The 20,019-nt window shown below is 32.8% G+C and overlaps 1 protein-coding gene across 2 annotated transcripts in view; it reads left to right on the plus strand.

Annotated features, from left to right (window-relative positions):
• Positions 1-20,019, plus strand: part of LOC126881976 (neogenin) — a 110,872-nt gene that overhangs the window by 45,221 nt on the left and 45,632 nt on the right. For both annotated transcript variants that reach the window (XM_050646725.1, XM_050646726.1), the window contains exons 9-15: positions 1,928-2,348; positions 8,188-8,467; positions 14,063-14,278; positions 14,353-14,644; positions 14,766-14,924; positions 15,502-15,707; positions 16,449-16,596. In XM_050646725.1, coding sequence (XP_050502682.1) covers positions 1,928-2,348; positions 8,188-8,467; positions 14,063-14,278; positions 14,353-14,644; positions 14,766-14,924; positions 15,502-15,707; positions 16,449-16,596 — 1,722 coding nt within the window. The remainder of the gene's footprint in view (positions 1-1,927; positions 2,349-8,187; positions 8,468-14,062; positions 14,279-14,352; positions 14,645-14,765; positions 14,925-15,501; positions 15,708-16,448; positions 16,597-20,019) is intronic.

A 20,019-nucleotide genomic window follows, 5' to 3' on the forward strand; every position in this document is an offset into this window, starting at 1 on the left:
TATTTTGCAATAAACAAATTTATTTATTTATATCGAAATGTAATAAAAATTAAAATGTATCAATCATTATCAAAGGTCATTGGAATGCCCAATCAGAGCAAACTATCCGCTGTCCTGCGCGTAGCACCAATAATTAATGTTTATTTAAAAAAATTCCTCACGCCGTGGTAGTTAATCGATTTTAATTTTGCAAATTGCAAATGAAAGGTACAGTACACTTCTATTGGCAAAAAAAATTTCAAGTTTCTATCTGCTTTATTTTAAGTCCTGTAACATTTTGAAAAAATGAATTTTTTTTGCGAAAGCTGGATTGCAAAATTTATTTTGCAAAATCTATTGAACCGATCTTAATGAAATTTACATTATTATTTTACTGTATCATAAAGTTTTTCTGGGTGAAATATGAAGGTCCTAAGTGTAGCATAAATGGTTGAAAAACGTAAAATGCGAATACTTGTTTTTGTATGGTTTTTTCGCAATTATTGCTATTTTGCAACAAGGGTGACTATTTTTTAAATTTTTAACCAATTCTAGGAAATTTAATTACGCAACTTTTATGTCAGTACAACTTTTCTCGAAAATGAATACTTTTAAAGTTATAATCAAAAAACGAAGAAAAAAATCGAATTTTTCGATCATTTTTTGACATTTTGATTATTTAAACAATGTTCCGGACCTTTTTGAGAGGGAGGATAACTCAAATATTATTATTTGAGTTATTTTCAAGCAATTTCTGCAAAAAAATTTGAGTCACCTCTCAACGTCCAAATATACTAATATTTTTACAGATGCTATAATTTGTCTATACACTATAAAAAATATCCATCCCTACTTGGCTAAATTATTGATAAAATAAGAGTACCAAGATTATTTATCAGACAGTTTGAAATTTTTTATTCCTATCAAACTTTTGGTTTCTTAAAAGTTACCAACATAATATTTTTTTGTTTTTTGTCCCAGAAGGTACCGGTACGGCGTACCGGCACGTACCGTCACAAAAACAGTACTGTGTGTATGTATATATTCGAGTATGAGCCAGATATTGAATATTACTCTCATTCTAAAGCGACGATTGGTGCGATCGACAAAAAGTCCACACTGTCATGCGCTTAAATTAAAAAATGAGTCAATTGGGATGTATTGCGCGCCAGGAAGAATTCATCTACCAGAAATTGAAACACCACCTGGATTCGTTAGGTATCTCATCACACTATCTAGTTGGATATCCGTTGGAATCACTTTACTACAGATAATATACTAAGAATTGACATTAGCAACGTAATAAAAGGTTTGGCCAACTTGAAAAATATCTTCAAGACCAAGTTTAATTTTTTCCGTGAAATTTTACTATATTTTGATGGTTATTCTGTCGGGGCTGGGGCAACTTCAAAAAACCAAATACTATTAAAATCGGTACAGCCGCTCTTGAGTTTAAAATGGTCTAACACGATTTACAAGTGGTGATTAATACAATTTTTGTAAGCTAATATTAACTTTAAATAAGGCGCAAATTAATTTAAAACTAACTAAAACACAACCATAGTTGTTAATATACAATTATGTGACACATATCTATGTGATCTGAGTTTTTCTATGAAATGGACTAAAAAAGATTTTTGCATTAAGTCTAAATATATTGCAATTTTTAATATTTTCTTAACTAAAACTATATAATTTTAGTAATCTCTTATTTTATTTAATACATTAAAAATAAACTTTTAGATAGATTTTTTAGTAAAATGAAAATAACATCTAAAGCAAAAAATGTTCTAAATGTTTGTTTTAATAATGTTTTTATATACATATTTTTTATTTATGCATTATGGATATTTATTTTAATTTTATTTTTTTTTGTTTACCTTCCGTTCGTTCCCGCCTGAAAACTATTAACCTGCACGTTTTGCATGTGGCATGTATCAATACATAGAGAGAAGGAAAACCAAGAATCCACATCCGAAGAAAGTTCCTTCACAGCAATCCATATCCCTTTTTTCCTCTTTGAAGTCAGACTCTGGCGCTTCGCTCAGTGATATTGACTTCTCGCATGTATCTTCGAAAAATCCATTCGATCCACAGACCGCTTTTAATTCCCTCAAAAGTAGTGAGTCGAACGATACTAATATCAACCTAGGAGATATTCAATATGCTTTTACTCCTTCCCCCCAAAAACCCATGGTAGCTGCCAATTCGGAAAAGAAGCTGGAAGACGGATTGCCGGGACCACCTCGGGATTTGAAGGCGCCTATGGTGAAGGCCAGGTTCGTCATTTTGAGTTGGAAGCCGCCGCTGGAAAATGGAGAAAACATCTTGTCGTATTCCATCTATTATCGACACGACGGGAGCGCCAGGTATGTTCAGTATTCAATATTCTTTCAGGGGGCTTTTACTTTCTAAGTTAAAAAATAATTGATTTTTGTTATTTACGTAAAAACATTCCTTTGTATCATAGAAATACTGTCCTAAAATTTGATTTAGAAATTCGAAATAGAAACAAAGTTATAGCTGTATTTATAACGGTACCTACTTGAGCTAAAACTCGTTTTGTATACAATACCGCGCGCGGCGCCTGACCTGTAAAGCTGCAACTCGACAGTTGGGTCCTAAAACTTATAAAGCGAGCACGCGTTTTATATTAATGAAATCTATCTTTATTTTGAAATTTGGAAAAAAATTCCTGAATCTGGTGGTCATTTATAATAATAAATAATTTATAATAATAAATGACCGTGGAAATAAGCATAATATTAAAAGACAATTTAAAATAATCAGTTAACTGCAGAAAACAATTCTGAATTACTCAGTTCCTCGACATCCTCTGACAAAAATTAAAATCTAATGATGCATTGCATGCACCTTATGGGAATAAAAATTAGAGTAATAGGAACGAGCTGGTCAGAACATATCGACGAAGCTCATATTGCTTAAGCCAATAGGAGCAGCGGGACATCAAAATAGGGCAGAATTATGAAAAAAAAAGCTTTGACCGACCATTTACAGCTTTTATCGGACAATAAGGGCACCTAATATGCACCAGATATTGTTCGCCCGCTATAACTTTTCCCATGCGTCACGATTCATTTTCAAACAAATTCAAAGTCAAAACATAAAGTAAAACAAACGTCGATGTGTACATTTTGTATACTGTATACCAGGTTTCACCAATTAGTTTCCCTGAGGGTCCGTTTCGAAAACCTATGACACTTCCGGGGTCAGGATTTATGCGTTTTATGTGTTTGAATGTTCTGATTCGGTTTCTTTGTGGATTCTTGTTAAAAAATATCCCCTATAAACAAATCAGAAGGCTGCCGGGCGAAATTTTTGGGCAGAAATTGTTTAATATTTTTTTAACAAATTCAAAACATTACCTTTTTTGCCCGCGAAAATATGTTTTTAGCATTTTTGGGTCATCTTAAATAAAAAAAGATCTCGTCATTTTATTAAAACTTAAGAGTTTTCAAGCATCGCAAATGCATATTTTCGCATTTTTCAGATTTTAAATAGCTTATAACTCGAAAACTATTAACTTTTCAGAAATATGACAAGAGACCTTTATTGTTTATAATTACCCAAGAAACCTAAAAATACATTTTTCGAGGCAAAAAAGTAATTTTGAATTTGCTTAAAAAAATTTTTCACCCGGCACCCATCTGATTTGTTTAAAGGGGACATTTTTGAACAGGAATCCGCAAAGAAATCGAGTCAGAAACATTTTTCATACGAAAGTGGCCTCACACATGAACTAATATGGAAAGGAAAACTAATAATATCTGATTGTTTTTTGGTTACTGTATACTTTTCTGTAAGTTTTCCTGGTACAATAAATAAAATATAAATTCATTGTTTATTGTTTTGATGTTATTATCAGTATATTTTGAAAACAGCAGTATTGTAAATTATTACTGAGAATATTTTAAAAATTAGGAATTTATATTTTTAATGCTAATGAAGTTTTTGACAAATTTTGTAGGAAGGAAACTGAGGAATTTAAAATAAATGATCATAGTACAAAATGCTAATTAACATGTTATCTTTTCTACATTAGTTTCAATGCAAGGTGTTTGTTGCAAACTTTTAAAATTATTTTAATTAAATGCACATCTGAGAAGTACTCCTACTTAACATATAGTAGAGAGGAAATGAATATAAAAAAATGCACATGACAATTTTATATTACAGCTTACTTAATTTCAAAATTAGTAATTAGTAAGTATAACAATAAGGGGGAAAACTCTTTACATAATTAAATTATCAGATAGAAAAATGACATTTTTTATGTACATGTCTGAAGTTTGGAGTGAGTTTAGTGCAACTGAGTCTCATTAGGGAGTTGAGATATTCATCTGTTAAGTGAGATCTCTACCGATTTTTAATAAAGTTCGTTATTGATAAAGCGGCTTCGCACACATAAGTTGAGCCAAACAATACACAATTTCATGGCCAAATATTTTTAAAATTGCCAAACACTAGGTATATTCTGAATTTATTGACGGTCCGCACAAAACTAGCTCACCGCGGTCCGCTAATTGGTGACCCCTGCTGTATACTATACAGGGTGTCCAGAAACTCTACCGACAAACGAAGACAGGAGATTCCTCAGATAATTTTATGACAATTTAAGCCAATTCACCTAGTCCGAAAATGCTTCCTAAGGGAGCTAGAGCTCTTTGAAGATGGCGCCATGTAATTAGTTTTTCTTAAATACCTCCAGAACGCTTCTATTTAGAAAAACGAAAATTGGTATACATATTTACTTTCCTGAAATGAATCGATTCCATCCATTGCGAATTTCTAGTACCGGTCGTAGGCGTACGTTTTGGGTAGGGCAACGGTTATTTTATCGCATAACTTTTTTGTCTTCAACTTTTAAGCATTTTTGATACTGGATTATTAAATTGTGAGGTATTCTAGTACTAAAAGGTACTCTTACTTTAAGTCGATACGATACACCGTTTTCTAGAAAAATCGATTTGAAAGTTTTTAGTTTTGGGAATTTGAAAAAAAAAAGTTAAAAAAATTAAAAAAAAAACGATGTATTTTACCAACTTAAAGCAAGAGTAACTTTTAGTACTCGAATATCTCATAATTGAATAATCTAGTGTCAAAAATACTTAAAAATTAAAGACAATAAAGGTATGCTATAAAATAACTGTTGACCTACCCAAAACGGACGCCTATGACCGGTACTAGAAATTCGCCATTAATGAAATCGATTAATCTCTGGAATATAAATAAATGTACCAGTTTTCATCTTTCTAAATAGTTTTTTTTTGTATCTTTTTTTTAATTCAAGGAACGAAAAATTTTCAAATCGTTTTTTCTAGCAAACGGTGTATCCTATCGACTTAAACTAAGATTACCTTTTAGTACTAGAATAACTCACAATTAAATAATTCAGAGTCAAAAATGCTTAAAAATTAAAGACAAAAAAGTTAGGCGATAAAATAACCGTTGCCCCACCCAAAACGGAGGCCTATGAGTTGTACTAGAAATTCGCAATGGATGGAATCGATTCATTTCTGGAAAGTAAATATGTATACCAATTTTCGTTTTTCTAAATAGAAGCGTTCTGGAGGTATTTAAGAAATACTAATTACATGACGCCATCTTTAAAGAGCTCTAGATCCCTTAGGAAGCATTTTCGGACTAGGTGAATTGGGTTAAATTATCTTAAAATTATCTGAGGAATCTCCTGTCTTCGTTTGTCGGTAGAGTTCCTGGACACCCTGTATACTACACACATTGGCGTACATTTCACTTTATGTTTTGACTTGGGGGGTGGGGGTATGGTTTGAAACTACACACATTGGCGTACGTTTCACTTTATGTTTTGACTTGGGGGGTGGGGGTATGGTTTGAAATATTTAATTTTTTTTATTATTTCAAATAAAAGTGCATACTTTCAAGAATACTCTTTGAAAATTTCAAAATAATCGGAGTAAAATTACCAGAGATACAGCGTGTTGAATATCTCTACCTTCGACTCGCTTTGCCGCGACTTCGCGCTAGTACGCTTGAGCGTAGTGAGAAACGTTAACCAACTGTTCGCCTTCTCCTTTGTAGATTACTCCTCGATTCAAAAAACATAGGGTAGGTGGGGGCAAAGGTACGCATTTTCTAAATTTTCAACTCTAGTGAATCTCCTAATGCTTGGATTGGCACAGAGTATAGATGAAAGTGAAATTGATATATTGTGTAATCATATTAGGCAAATGGAAATTCTTCAATATTATTTTTGTAGTGTTGATAACTTTTTGAAAAAAAAAATGTAAATGCGTACCTTTGCCCCACCCAATGGAGCAAAAGTACGCATGTGCGTACTTTTGCGGATTTGAGACATTTTGCAATTGAGACAATATTAGCTGATAGAATATCAAGCTCAACTTGATATTCACTTTGAAGATTGACTTGAAACATGCATTTGCCAAGTCTACCTCACTGGGGGCAAAGGTACGCACTGCGAACGTTTGCCCCATTTGTGTGAGTACTTTTGCCCCATCCGGCAACCAATAATATATCTAACCTCAATATGAAACTATGCACATGTGAACTTCAAACTGTCATGTAGAAGTCTTTTAACAATAAACTTTCAATATGCCTAACCAATAATAATCTGTGAAGAGTTTGAAAGATTAAGAATTATAATCAATCAATTTTTAAGAAAAATTAGATCACAAGGTACAAAAATAATTTTTACCTCATTTTTGTTGTTGTATTCGCCCTGATTGCGCCAAAGTTTCTCATCCAATGCTACTGAGTAGTACAAACATATGCCACAAGATGTTGTCGCCAACATATAAGAAGTTACTGAAAAATGTAAGTGCGTACCTTTGCCCCGTGCGTACTTTTGCCCCCACCTACCCTATTCCAATGCGCATCACTTTACGATTTGGCAGACAAATAAGAATATGAAGATGCAGTTGTCAAAACTTTAAACGCATTTTTCGCAAAACTACTTTTTCAAATGCAGTGGACATTGTAACTGAAAAACTACTCGGCCGATCTACCTGATATTTTGCACAGATTTTCTTGAGACATTTCATGAGGTAACAACGTCGAGATACTTTTCCTTTTTTGCTTATTTTTTGTGCAATAATAATAAATCTGTTGATTTTCACAAAATTTTTACCAAAAATTTAATTTTTTTTATTTATGAGTGATACCAAAAATTCAAAAATCATTAAAAATAAAAAACGCAACGTTGTGACCTAAAAATGATAAAATCTAACACATCCGCCAAAAAAAAGCGTGGCGCGTGTTCATCGAATTAACGGTTTTCGCCCCACCTTTTCTTTAACGAATGTGTTAGATTTTATCATTTTTTTTATTTTTTGCTTTTTAGTTGATTTTTTTATAATATTTTTAATTTTAGTCACTCGTAACTAAAGAAAAGCGTTTCTTAAAAATGTTTTTTTTTTCATTTTTTTTTATTTTTTACTTTTTAGTCTTACACTTTTCAAACATTAAAATATATCGTCATGTTTATTAAAATATGTATAAAACATAAACATGAAAAGTAGTCGGAATCGGCAAAAAATTTAAAATTTTATTGTTTATTAATGAAGCATAACGTAAACAATTAACGTAAAAAGTGAAATTATGTATTGTTCATATCATTAGCTATACAATCCGTAAAAGTTTCAAGTTTTTACATTGTAAAAAACAAGAGAATTTAAGCGTTTTCCATTAAAATCTTTTTTTTTTTATTTAAACAATTAATAAACAGGAAAATTTTTTTTTATTGACTATTCGTGTATTGTTCCCGCGAATGCATATGTCTGCAAATTTTCATTCATTTGCATTGAAGAAAAGGCAGTCAAATTAACGTCTAAAGATTTGACGCAAACTATTGAACTAAATAAAAGCGTTTAAAAATAAAATAATTGTACCGTAGCTTCGAAAAAAATTCACAAAAATGTGCTTGATATGTTGATTTCAAACCCCCCCCCCCCCTTTAATTTGTTTGAAAATGAATCGTGACGCATGGGAAAAGTTATAGCAGACGAACAGTATCGCTGATTATTAAACGTTTTTGTATTACAACATTCTGAGGTTTATATCACACTCTTATTTCTGAAGATACAATTTTTTTATTATAGTGAATTTTTCTATCATTTATATTTACTGAAAGGAAACTATTATACCCACCCTAGTAAATGAACAAATATATTAAAGTTATTTGTTTATTAGGGAACGACACCAAAATACAAATAGATCAAAATTGGAAGACCGCATTGGTGGTCTTCAACCAGGAGGAGTGTATCATTTTAGAATTGTTCCGAATAATGCGGTAGGACCAGGAGAATCTTCAGAAGCTCTAACGGTTACCACTCAATCCGAAGAACATGTTCCTAGCTCTCCTCTAAACTTCAACGTATACGCTACGAGCCCTAGAAATATTCACATCAGTTGGCAACCGCCTGAGACTGCAAATGGACACATTTCCAAGTATACCATATATTATATGGAGGTAAGTTTATATAGCGTCATTCTAATAGAAAACATCTTTTTTTTTGTTTACTAATAAGCCCACTTTATTTTGATTTCTTCAGCAGAGTAGTCGACCAAGATAATTCCTTGAGAATTCCAAAATACGGCTCCAGTAAGCTTTCCGTATTTAATTAGTATATGCCTAGACACAAAAACGAGTTATTTTTTCACTGGAAGTTCAATCAGATCATTTTCACAATTCAACGATCCCCATTTTCATTGTGAATTAATGTATCATCATCAGCACCATGGACTCCACAGCTCAGGTTGGGCGTTGGCCTATTCAATTAATCCTCTTCATTCATTCTCCTATACTTGGTTTATTTATCATATTTTTGGCCGTCCCTTTTATCGCTTTTTCACCACGTGTTGTTGGGTTATGGTTTTTGCTTTGGTTCGGAGGGTTCCATACGCTCCTCATGACCCATTCAACTCAGTCTTCCAAGTTTAACCAGCTTTACTACATAGGTTGTCTGCAAGTTTGATATAATTAGAAATTGTATCGTTTCCTTCAAATGCCTTTTTCGCATACACCATCATATTATATATGTCGAAGGATGGAAGTTTACATTAAACTTTTACAAATTTCGTATAGCTCAAAAGACAGAAAATAATATTAGTAAATCGTTTTCGTTTATTGCCATCAAAGTAGATGGCACTTTTGTAGTTAACTACTTGAAGTTGAAAATAGCAGGAGACATTCGCAGGCCGTTCTGTATGTGAATTTATATCGGCCCGAGTGTGACGAAGTAGGGATTCAGAAATAACGTTATAACACTCTAGGGTCAATCCATGCCAAGTGGTCCAATATAAATTAAGTTGGTTGCTTGACTATTTTTAATATTTTTTATTTTTTTACCTTTTAAACTTCAGTCTATAGAGAGTACAAAATTGCATTCATTTTATTTTTAAAAAATTTAGTTTGCCGATGACGGCCATTTTTGTTAAAGCGTGTCGATCATTTTCACGGAAAACATGGCTTCGCTCTTTAGCCAATCTTTTTTCTGAGGTTTGTCCTAGAACATTAAATGAAAAACCAAACTTTTTAGAAAAGTATGTTTTAAAAAACGGCCTATAGCATTAGTTAATTTCAAACTACCCTTAAGGCCTTAAATGAACCTCAAAGTTTGAATAGGTAAACTGATAAAATTCCATTTTCAGAATTTTTTTAACAGCATAAGGCAAGCTGATATTGTTTTGTAATTTTTTTCTGCAAAAGATATACGTACATACTTTAAATAAAAAAAGTTTGAGCTTTGAGACTTGAGTAAATTTTTTCAAAAAAAAATCTCAAAAACGTAATCTTTTGAAAAATCTCAAAGTTTGACCCCTTATATCTATGATGGGCACGGATGAAAAAATTTAAAATTTGGCTGAATGTTAGCACCTAGCAAGTAGAATAAGGAGTAAAAATTTGGAGTTGCAGACTTACGTCATATAGGAGTTACAGGCCTGAGAAAATGGTCAAAAATCAAAATGGTCAAAATTTGAGCGTTTGCGGGCAGGGTAATTAAAATTCAAATAAACTGTCTAATGAAATAAAATTAATCTTTTTTTACCAGATTTCACAATGGATACAAATTTATACAGGGTGGGCCAAAGAAAAGAGTCCACCTCCATATTTGTCAATAGTTACCTATTAGATTTTAAGGAAATGCCGAAATAGGTCCATTTTTATTTTTATTATATTGCAACTTTTTGGGATATAAATTACAATTAAATTACAATTTTTTTATATATATTTCATACATCTCCATGACGTGTTATCGTCAGTGACGTCATCCATCTAGGCGTGATGACGCAATCGATGATTGTTTTAATGGTAATAGGTGTCGTATGTTATCTCATTTGAAAGAGTGTTCAATTCTCTGTTCAGTAGTACAAACAATAATATAATTATTTATACAGGGTGGCCAAAAAATAATTTTTGAATTAAATTAATTAACGCAAAAAGTAGAATGTATGTAATTTATTTAACTCAAAATACATTTTATTGCAAATTATTGCAAATAAACTTTGCTTTTCGCTTAAATTAAATGTTCAAACTGTCAAAAGGTAAGTGGGAGGCTGTTTGTGATTTAATTTAAGCGAAAAGAAATGTTTATTTGTAAAATAAACATTTTTTTTATTTTTTGACAGCAGTACAATGTATTTTTAGTTGCCACAAGACCCCTATTCCCATTTAAAAAAATCATCGATTACGTCATCACGCTCTGATGGATGACGTCACGTAGTATGAAATATATCCCAAAAAGTTGCAATATAATAAAAATTAAAATGGACCTATTTCGGCATTTCCTTAAACTCTAATAGGTAACTATTGCCAAATATAGAGGTGGACTCTTTTCTTTGACCCACCCTGTATAAATTTGTATTCATTGTGAAATGTGGTGAAAATAGATTAATTTTTATTTCATTAGACAGTTTGTTTGAATTTTAATTACACTGCCCGCAAACACTCAAATTTTGACCATTTTGATTTTTGACTATTTTTTTAGACCTGTAACTCCTTTATGACGTAAGTCTGCAACTCCAAATTTTTACTCCTTATTCTACTTACTAGGGGCTAACATTCAGCCAAATTTCAAATTTTTTCATCCGTGCCTATCAGAGATATAAGGGGTCAAACTTTGAGATTTTTCAAAAAATTACGTTTTTGAGATTTTTTTTTGAAAAAATTTACTTAAGTCTCAAATCTCAAACTTTTTTTATTTAGAGTATGTACATATGTCGTTTTCAGAAAAAAATTACAAACCAATATCAGCTTGCCTTATGCTGTTAAAAAAATGCTGAAAATGGAATTTTATCAGTTTACCTATTCAAACTTTGAGGTTCATTTAAGGCCTTAAGGGTAGTTTGAAATTAAATAATGCTATAGGCCGTTGTTTTAGAGCATACTTTTCTAAAAAGTTTGGTTTTTGATTTAATGTTCTAGGACAAAGCTCAGAAAAAATATTGGCTAAAGAACAAAGCCATGTTTTCCGTGAAAATGATCGACACGCTTTAACAAAAATGGCCGTCATCGGCAAACTAAATTTTTTAAAAATAAAATGAATGCAATTTTGTACTCTCTATAGACTGAAGTTTAAAAGGTAAAAAAATAAAAAATATTAAAAATAGTCAAGCAACCACCTTTGGACCACTTGGCTTGGATTGACCCTCTATTGATATCGATTTATACACGGAAGGTTTCACGAATTGTGCTCCATGCGCGATATATTCGGCATTTCAATTCATCAATATGTAAACTTTTACTTATACAGGGTGTAACGAAAATACAGGTCATAAATTAAATCACATATTCTGAGACCAAAAATAGTTCGAATGAACCTAATTTACTTTAGTACAAATATGCACATAAAAAAAGTTACAGCCCTTTGAAGTTACAAAATGAAAATCGATTTTTTCGAATATATCGAAAACTATTAGAGATTTTTTATTGAAAATGGACATGTGGCATTCTTATGACAGGAACATCTTAAAAAAGAATTATAGTGAAATTTGTGCACCCCATAAAAATTTTATGGGGGTTTTGTTCCCTTAAACCCCCCCAAACTTTTGTGTACGTTCCAATTAAATTATTATTGTGGTACCATTAGTTAAATTCAATATTTCTAAAACTTTTTTGCCTCTTAGTATTTTTTCGATAAGGCAGTTTTTATCAAGTTGCGGCTTCTTTTTTAATATGTTTACATAAAAATTTTATGGGGGTTTTGTTCCTTTAAACCCCCCAAATGTTTGTGTATGTTAAATTTAAACTTTTACTGCGGTATCATTAGTTAAACACAGTGTTTTTAAAACTTTTTTGCTTCTTTGTATTTTTTCGAGAAGGCACTTTTTATCGAGATATTAGTTCTTTTTTAATATGGTTCAAAATATACCTAAAAATGTAAATCATCAATAAATTTTCATATTATTACCAAGTCTCCATAATCGTACTTAACCATATACAAATATGTGGTGGATTTGACAAATATTCAAAATATCTCGATAAAAACTAACTTTTCGAAAAGTACTGAGTGGCAAAAAAGTTTTTAAAATATTGTGTTTAACTAATGGTACTACAATTATAATTAAATTGGAACGTACACAAAAGTTTGGGGGGGGGGGGGTTTAAAGGAACAAAACCCCCATAAAATTTTTATGAGGTGTCCAAATTTCACTATAATTTTTTCTTAAGATACTACTGCGATAAGAATGCCACATGTCTATTTTCAATAAAAGATCTCTAATAGTTTTCGATATATTGGAAAAAATCGATTTTCATTTTGTAACTTCAAAGGGCTGTAACTTTTTTTATGTGCACATTTGTACTAAGGTAAGTTAGGTTCAATCAAACTATTTTTGGTCCCAGAATATGTGAGTAAATTTATGACCTGAATTTTTGTTACACCCTGTATAGTGATGAGCTAGCTAATTACCGACACAATAACGCAAAAGATGGAAAACATAATACATTGCGAAACAAAAAGAGATGAAACTAGTGGAGGTGGAACTTATCGTTATAAACGTATAAATAATTACTATTACATTACATAGTTTCCCACCTTTAGACGTCTGTGACAGGAGTATTTTATAAAATTCTACTGTCACAGTGACGTTGTCATACTCCTGATACGTCTAAAGATGGGAAACTATGTAATGTAATGTTAATTTATACGTTTATAACGATCATTTCCACCTCTACTAGTTTCATCTCTTTTTGTTTCGCAATGTATTATGTCTTCCATCTTTTGCGTTATTATGCCAGATATTAGCGCGCTCATCACTGTATATGATTTAAACATTGTGTTGTGAGTGTTTAATTGAATCGTTTGAAGTAGTTAGTTTTGTAATTGGAAGCAGCATACATTGCATTTGTTTATTTGTCTGCATTAAGCGATTTCTCGAAAGGAAGATTTTTATATATAAGCTGGGGCGGGGGTCCTACAGCATCTGCCGCTTCCCGCATTTCGATCGCCATCTTTTCAGGTATCTTCATCAATGGCGCTGTCTTTCATGGTTTCCATAACACCTTGTATCCAAGACTTGACTCGTCTTCCTCGTTTCCTTCTATTACTTGGATTATATTCCGTAGCTCTTTTTGTTGTCCCATCTGTTGTCGTCCATCCGCTGCACGTGTCCATACCATATTTACTGTCTAGTTTCTATTCTTTCCGAGGTTTTATGTACTCATATCTGTGTTTCTTCTAATTTCAGTATTAGGTATACATTCTGCTCTTGTTATACAACAAGCTCTTCTCAGGTAGTCCATTTCAACCGTGTCAACTTTTTCCTTTCCCTTTGCTGTCATTTGTCAACATTCTGCTCCTTATGTAAGAATGAGCTCTACAATAATTACTTTGTAGATTGTCATTTTAGTTTTCAAAGTAGCTCTGTTGGACCAAAGTATCGAATTCAGAATTTGAACACTCTTCCTGCCTTGTTGTACTCTATAATCGATATCTCGTTCCGTTGTTCCTTTACTGCAGATAATATTTTCCAAATATTTGTTAGGAAGATTTTTCTGGGGTAAAAAGTTTAATTTGAAGATAGTAGTTTCTATTCAATTGTTAAAACAAACTTTATTTTGCAGACAAGTTCTTCCATAGAACACAATGTCGATGTGACCGACCTAAATGACTTAAACTATGACTTAAATGGGTTGGCACCATTCACAGAATACACTGTTTGGGTAGTTGCCCAAAACGAAAACGGAGCTGGAGGAGCGACCGAAGAAAAAATGGTCAGGACTTTCAGCGCGCCGCCATCTGAGGCACCCATGAATATTACTACCGAACCTTCCAGTATGGTAAGCAAATATTATAGTTTTTGACAATACGGAAAAAATTGATAATATCTAATGAATTTTTCTTTTTATAATAGAGCATTACAATACGGTGGGAGCCCCCTCCTCCAGAAAACCAAAATGGTGTGATCTTAGGCTATAAGATAAAATGGAGACGAGTTGGTAGGGGAAAGGCTCTGACTCATACCACACAACCAAGTGAACGGCATTACGTTATTAACGACTTGGAGAAAGGCGAACCCTATCAAATACGGTTGTGGGCAATGAACGTCAATGGAACTGGTCCTGGGTCCGAGTGGGTCGAAGTTGAAACTTTTGAAAATGAATTCGACGAGAATAATGTTCCCGATATACCAGAAAAAATTAAAGGTATGATTTTAAAATCAACTTAGATTGTATTTTAGTATTGTATACATATCAATTTATGATTCAATTGTTTTAGTAATATTTTGTTACAAAAATAGTTGGTTAAGAAATAAAATTTTTTTAGTGCGTCCAACGTTTGATAAATTGTATGTAATGTGGTATCCTCCACTCAATCAGAAGACCAGGGTACGTCATTATTTGCTTGGTTGGGGTAAAGGAGTACCAGATATGTACTCCCAGGAATTAGATGAAAGAAATAGGACATATGTAATAGACCGATTGGGTATGTAGTTACGCCTTTTTAATATATTCTTGTGACACTGTTTAAAAATGTACTCATGGACAAAAATATGGAATATTTCAATTGGACATGTTAATAGGACTATCTAGCAGTGGGAAAAGACCTCATAACTAACCTCATACAGAGCGTTAGTTTTGGTGGTGGCGGCATATTACTATAGAGCGGTATTGCTCAGGAAGGAGGCACATACCGAAATTGTGGAGGTGGTTGGGCGAATGATAGCTGACATACATTGAAAACGTTTTAAAAAATCATGTTTTTCTATTTGCCGGGATATTGGATATAACAGATCCGTGCTAATGCACGATAACGCACGTCCTCATGTCGCTAGAATAGTGAATGCTGCCTTGATAAGATTCAATTTAAAAGATTATAGGGACCATCATATATAGCCCCATGTATCAGATTTGATATAGAGAGCTAAAAATTACAGTATAAGAAATTGCACTTTACATGATAATTTCAAAATATTCCATATTTTTGTCCATAGTTCAAAATAGTTCTTAAAGGACACAATGAAAATGCCTGATTTAATAATATTCAATTAAAATATTTTTAGAGCCCAACTCTGAGTATGTACTCAGCTTGAGAGCTAGCAACCAAGTTGGCGCGGGTCCTCCCATTTATGTTCAAGTGAGAACTCAAGATGAGCCACCTCCAGAGCCTGCTGTTACCCTGTACCCCCCTATGGGATTGAAAGCGCAAGTTTTGAGTACTAGTTCAGTGGTTTTATATTGGACGGATCCCACTTTAAAGCAGAGTCAAGTAAGGATTTTTTTGTTTAACCCTTAACAACTGCCGTGCGGTATGCCATACCGCGCTGAAAATATGTTGTAAAACGAGTTTTATAAAAGATTCCTAGAACACAATCTGTGTATCTTTAAGTCGTGTGCAATAATTGCTTCCAACTGCTGCAGTTTTAGTATGATTTATTCTTTGAGCTACGTTGACGTAAAGTTTTCTTGTGGTATCACGTACCGCATGTCAATGTTGACGTTTCTATAGTTAAAAGCAGTCCAGTGTATTAATTCGCTATTAGTATGACAGCAAGTTCATGCAGTTGTTCTACTTTCAAGTGCTTTCAACATAATTTAATGTTTTTTTAGATAATAATCAATAGATGATACTCAAGTTTTTTTGTAATTCAGGTTATAAACGCTATTGTAAGAACCTCCACCATTTTTTAAATATTATACATGCGTTCATAATTTTCTTGAAAAAATAAAGTTTATTTTATTTGGATCAGTATTCTTTCTACAGCAGTGTGAAGAATCATTCCGTAGTTGATGTAAAAAAAACAAATACAGTGATATAAGACAAATTCATATTGAAAACAAAGGAGAGAGAATAGGTACGGTATGACATACCGTATGTCAGAGTCTACGGCCTGAAACATGCACGCCAGTAGTTAAGGGTTAAGATACATAATTCAAAGATAATTTGCTATTAAAAATAAAATAATTTAATAATTAAAGCTTACAAATGGTTGTCTGTCTTTTTTTTCAGTACGTTGGAGACAACAGGTATTATATAGTTAAAATCGACGACAAAACTGCGAAAAAACCTAGATTTATTAATGTCACGGATTTAAATGTAATGGTTGACGAGCTTCGACCTAATACTCTTTATGAGTTTTCTGTAAAACTTGTTAAAGGTAAGTAACCAAGATGGAGTATTTTTGTTTGCTTTGTTTCTTTGAATCTTCATTCTTCTTTGTAAGAATCCCAAGTTTTTTTAATCCCATAGAGTAACACAAATGTCCTACTACTTTGTATAGTTCTTCCATTATAAATATGTTTGGACATGCATGAAATTATTCACGAATTGCTTTTTATATTAGGTCTCTTTTTTACTCACAGAAACTAGTATCGCAAAATTAAACCGCTTGTCCATAGAAACCACAATAAGTTAAACAAGAATAAATATTTTCAGTGACAGTGACATTAGCGCATTTATTGTGTTTATTGGAATTTATAACTTATATTGTGTTAAATATAACATACAGTCGGAAAAATGAAAGAATACCCATGAACGAGCACATCGATAACTTATTTTGTATTTGCTGTCTTTTTCGATAAATAACAAACGTTTGTTATAGAAAAAGACAGCAAATACGAAATAAGTGATTGATGTGATCGTTCATGGGTATTCTTTCATTTTTCCGACTGTAGTTAAATATAAGTGTACAATATAACTATAAAATACGTCCACTGATAATAACCATTTCCTAATTGTTACACTGACAGTAAATATCAATGATATGCTTTTTCTCATGAGCATTTTTCAGTGCGTCACAGTTTTTCGATTTCTTTCTAACGCATTACATTGTATATGACAGAAAAAAAGGTACGTCGGTGATTACTTTGGTAATTATTCTAGTTCGGTGATTGTTCTAGTTGTTGATCGATGGCGCTATAATAGAAAAAAATTTATTTACTAATTATATAATATATCTACGAATATAATCTGTACAATTTGTAAGACTATACAAATCAAAGAAAATACCATTTTATAAATGCAATAAAGACAATTGATTTGTTTTTATGCCCAACTGCAAATAAAATTTGACAACTGTCAGATTTAACTAAAATGTCATGTTAGAATAAATGTTATAAATGTATATTATCACGGACTTACCTTTTTTTCTATCATTTGTGACGCACTGAAAAATCCTCATGAAAAGAACCATATTACATATCGACGTACGTTTCACTTATTTAACTTGTTTGCAAATAAATCATGACGTTTGTGTAAAGATATAATGGAGCAACTATAACCGACACTTTAGCAGCCGGCTTCTAAATATTTTACTTGGCACGGAAAAACACCTATTTACTTACCTAGGTTTCCAAGAATTTGAAACTGGAATAGTTTTTGAACTTTTATCGTACAATGTGAAATTTGTGTAACTCCTTTTGCACCTGTCTTTTGTTACGACTGTTTGGTTTTATCAACGTTTATCTTCAGATCCGTACACTCAGCCCTCTTTAATGGCAGTATATCCTCTCTCCAAGCTGTTATATTTCTTCCTACAGCACTTCTGTTGACAACATAAATAATATTGAACTAGTCTGTTCAAGAATTTTTATCTTCTTTTTCTTCTTCCTTCTTGTATGTAGGGTTTAAAGCCTGTTTCTTCTTCAATATTAGCTTCTTAAATTGTTTAAATTATGGCACCATCTTTTTCTTGGTCTGCCAATACTTCTTCGTCCATTTGGTGACTTATCTCGTGCTATTCGTACTATCCTATCCTCTGCAATTCGTTCCACTCGTTCCACTCCTGTTTCCGTTCTGTCACCCATCCATTTATGTCTTCTACATTGCATGATCTTCTTATGTTTTCGCTTCTCTCCCCATCCAACAGATTTTTCCGTGATATTCGTCGAATTATTTTCATCTCTGTTGTTTCTAGTTGTCTTCTCGTTTTAGATGTGTCAGGTCTTGTGTCGCCGTGTATGCCAATATAGGTCTAATTACTGCTTTATGGATTCTAGCTTTTGTGTCCTGTCTTAGGTGTTTGTTCTTCCAGATTGTGTCATTAAGAGATCCCGCCGTTTTACTTGCTTTTAAGCTTTGTTGTCGTACTTGTTCTTTAACATCTCCGTAACTGGTTATATCTATTCCCAGATATCTAAACCTTGCTTCCTACTTTATTATTTTCCCATCAATTTCGATTTTACATCGGAGTGGGTATTTAGATGTTGTCATACATTTAGTTTTTTCTGCTGATATTATCATATTGTATTTCTTGACTGTTATATTGAAGATGTGTGTTAATCTTTGGAGATAGTCTTCTGTCTCGGCGATTAATGCGGCGTCGTCTGCATAACATAATATTTGGATTTATTTGTTCCCCATTCTGTAACCATGACCTTTACATACTACTTCTATTATTTCATCCATTATTATAAACTCCTGGACAAAATTAACGCACCACTTTAATTAATCTAAATATTTACAATATGAAGACAAAATAAAACAAATCTACATTGAAATAATAATAAACACATACAAATAAGTCCAACATGACGTTATCATGACCTTAATTTGCCTTATTGTTTCTTTAAAAAATTGTTTTTGCCGGAAATGCGTAAATAAGCTAGCATAACTCCAAATTGCAAAAAGAAAAAAATCAGTAAACTAACACAATAAAATGCATCTGGGTCAACACTAATACCGTGTAGGCCCTCCTCTACTTCTTATGACTGCATTTATGAGTCGAGGCATGCTTGATATCAAATGTTCAACAAAAGCTTGCGGAATATTCTCCCACTCTTCAATAACGGCCTCAATGAATTGGTTGTGATTGGCAATAGGGGGCCCACGACTTCGAATCTTTTTTTTGAGATAGTCTCATAGATGCTCTATAGGATTCATGTCCGGACTGTTAGGTGGCCACTCTAATAATGGAATATCAACATCATTTAGGTAGTTAATAACCTGTCGAGCCACATGAGGACGTGCGTTGTCTTGCATGAATAAAAAATTAGGTCCAAGAAACGGAGCAAAAGGCATTACATGTTCGACAATAATGTTGTCTAAGTAATAATGGGCATTCATAGACCTCGTACGTACGGGGACCAACTCCGTACGAGCTTCAAAACAAATTCCCCACCAAAACATTTTAGAGCCACCACCAAAAGGTACTTTAGGAGAGATATTGCAGCTGGCAAACCTTTCTCCTCGCCTTCGCCAGACACGCTCACGACCATCTGGTGCTTTTAGGCTTACTCTAGTCTCATCGGAGAAAAGAACTCGTTTCTAAACATCGATGGTCCAATTTTGATGCAATCTTGCAAAATTCAATCTCTGAACCCTGTGTTCTCTGGTAAGCCAGGGTTTTTTGGCCGGTTTCCTGTTGCTCAATTCTGCTTCATGTAACCGTATTCTAACTGTTCGAGACGATATCGCGACATTTCGAACATCTTCTAGTTCATTTTTTAGCAAATTTGTGGTGACTCTCCTATCTCTGAGAGCACGTTGTCTCAAAAAACGATCATCAATTTGATTAGTGCAACGTTTTCGCCCTTGCCCTGGTCTTCGATGGTACGACCCTGTTTCATTATATCGCCTCACC

The sequence above is a fragment of the Diabrotica virgifera genome, chromosome 3 (assembly GCF_917563875.1).
Source record: "Diabrotica virgifera virgifera chromosome 3, PGI_DIABVI_V3a".
NCBI lineage: Eukaryota > Metazoa > Arthropoda > Insecta > Coleoptera > Chrysomelidae > Diabrotica > Diabrotica virgifera.